This window comes from Sinocyclocheilus rhinocerous, unplaced genomic scaffold (genome assembly GCF_001515625.1).
Source record: "Sinocyclocheilus rhinocerous isolate Xijiao unplaced genomic scaffold, SAMN03320098_v1.1 scaffold365, whole genome shotgun sequence".
NCBI classification, from domain to species: domain Eukaryota; kingdom Metazoa; phylum Chordata; class Actinopteri; order Cypriniformes; family Cyprinidae; genus Sinocyclocheilus; species Sinocyclocheilus rhinocerous.
In genome coordinates, this window is record NW_015659915.1 from 597573 (window position 1) to 599595 (window position 2023).

Below are 2023 nucleotides of genomic sequence, written 5' to 3' on the forward strand. Positions count from 1 at the left end.
GTTCTTTTGAACTTTCTATTCATCAAAGTATCCTGAAAAATACACTTTCCACAAAAGTATGAAGCAGCACAACTGTTTTCAACATTGATAATAATCAGAAATGTTTCTTGAGCAGCAAATCAGCATATTAGAATGATTTCTGAAGATCATGTGACACTGAAGACTGGAGTAATGATGCTGAAAATTCAGCTTTGCATCATATGAATTTTTAAATATATCACAACAGACAACAGCTACTTTAAATTGTAATAATATTACACAATATTAGTTTTTATTGTATTTTTGATCAAATGAATGCAGTTTTTTAAAAATGAATACATAAAAAAATCTTACCAACCCCAAACTTTTGAACGTTATCATTCACTATATTCATGTGTTAATTAAGCACAAAGTTTGTAATCTTTTGCTTACAAATATAAAGTATGTAAACTATAATCTCACTGTAAGTGTGACTTCTCAAGAGGAGTTATTATTATTTCATCTGAGCTTTAACAGTTGAGATTTAACTGGAGTCCTATGTTTTGGGTTGATCACTGCCTCAACAATGTTTTTTTTTTTTCAGCTTTGCCACATATACATATTTTAGAAATGAACCATTCCAGCTGATAAAAACATCACAATAATCCACAAGTAATCCACAGCACTCCAGTCCATCAGTTAACATCTGGAGAAGACACACGCTGAAACTAATCCAGCATTAAGACGTTTTTAACTAAAATACATTGAGTGCATAATCCATAATAACTCTTCCTCCAGTGAAAAGGTGTTCTGGTGTGAATCTGGAGAGAAATCTGCAGAGATCAAGCAGCGTTTAAACAGCTCTAAACACATATGTGGCTGGATTTTGATGTGAGAGACAACAGGAGATGCACTTTTTCACTGGAGGAAGCGTTATTATGGATTATGGACTCTATGTATTTTAGTTAAAAGCGTCTTAATGCTGGATTTGTTTCAGCTTTTGTCTTCTCCAGATGTTAACTGATGGACTGGAGTGCTGTGGATTACTTGTGGATTATTGTGATGTTTTTATCAGCTGTTTGGACTCTCATTCTGACGGCACCCATTCACTGCAGAGCATCCATTGCTGAGACACTGATGCAGTGCTACATTTCTACAAACCTGATGAAGAAACAAACTCATCCTGATCTCGGATAAAGCTATTTTTCTAATTTTGGCTAAACTATCGATCGCTTAAAGGGTTGATTAGATAACTAAGTGTTGTGTTGGTAATGAACAACTGAAGGAGGGATCTGGAAGTGTGTCATTAGTGGTTTAATACTCCACAAACCTCATGCTCCGCTGAATGTGTTATTCCAAGCTAACTAGACATGATTGGTTTTTCTGTAAATGTTTGTCAGTTCAACGATCAGCTGAAGGAGAACGAGAGACTGTGGAGAGCCATTCAGAGCCTCAGAGCAGATGCTGGACTCCAGGACATCAGTCAAAACCACCGCTCTGCCCTTCAGGAGAAGTGAGAGATCAGTCAGACTAACCTGTTAATACTGCTTACAGTGAGTGTGCTCAGTGCTAAATCCAGACAGATTGAGGGGGTTTCGCCAAAATCATTAGTGCCTTTTCATAACCAAAGACTGTGTGAGTTCTTTCATGCTGCTAATGTCAAGCCAAAGCGCTCCGTATCTTTTAGTGCTGTGTGTATGGACATAAACAGTGAGTGTTTTATCTGGGAACAACATTGCATAACGTCAGTTTAATCACGAGACAATCCCTCCAGAACGAATGTAAGAAAAGTGTCATAAACAGTTCACTTCAGTCCTCATGGGTTTAACGCTTTCATATTCAACATTCAGCACAATATGTGACCCTGGAGCACAAAACCAGTCATAAGGGTCAATTTTTCAAATTTGTTAGGATAGGACAATATTTGGCTGAGATGCAACTATTTGAAAATCTGGAATCTGAGGGTGCAAAAAAATCTAAATATTGAGAAAATCATCTTTAAAGTTGTTCAAATGAAGTTCTTAGCAATGCATATTACTAATCAAAAATTAAGTTTTGATATATT

The 2023-nt window shown here is 36.2% G+C and overlaps 1 protein-coding gene across 1 annotated transcript in view; it reads left to right on the top strand.

The window, feature by feature from the left end:
• The window catches only part of LOC107724255 (serine/threonine-protein kinase Nek9-like), a 12700-nt gene extending 10829 nt beyond the window's left edge, over positions 1-1871 (top strand). The window contains exon 5 of the mRNA XM_016533090.1: positions 1359-1871. Coding sequence (XP_016388576.1) covers positions 1359-1475 — 117 coding nt within the window. The 3' untranslated portion in view covers positions 1476-1871. The remainder of the gene's footprint in view (positions 1-1358) is intronic.
• Positions 1872-2023: the final 152 nt, after the last annotated feature.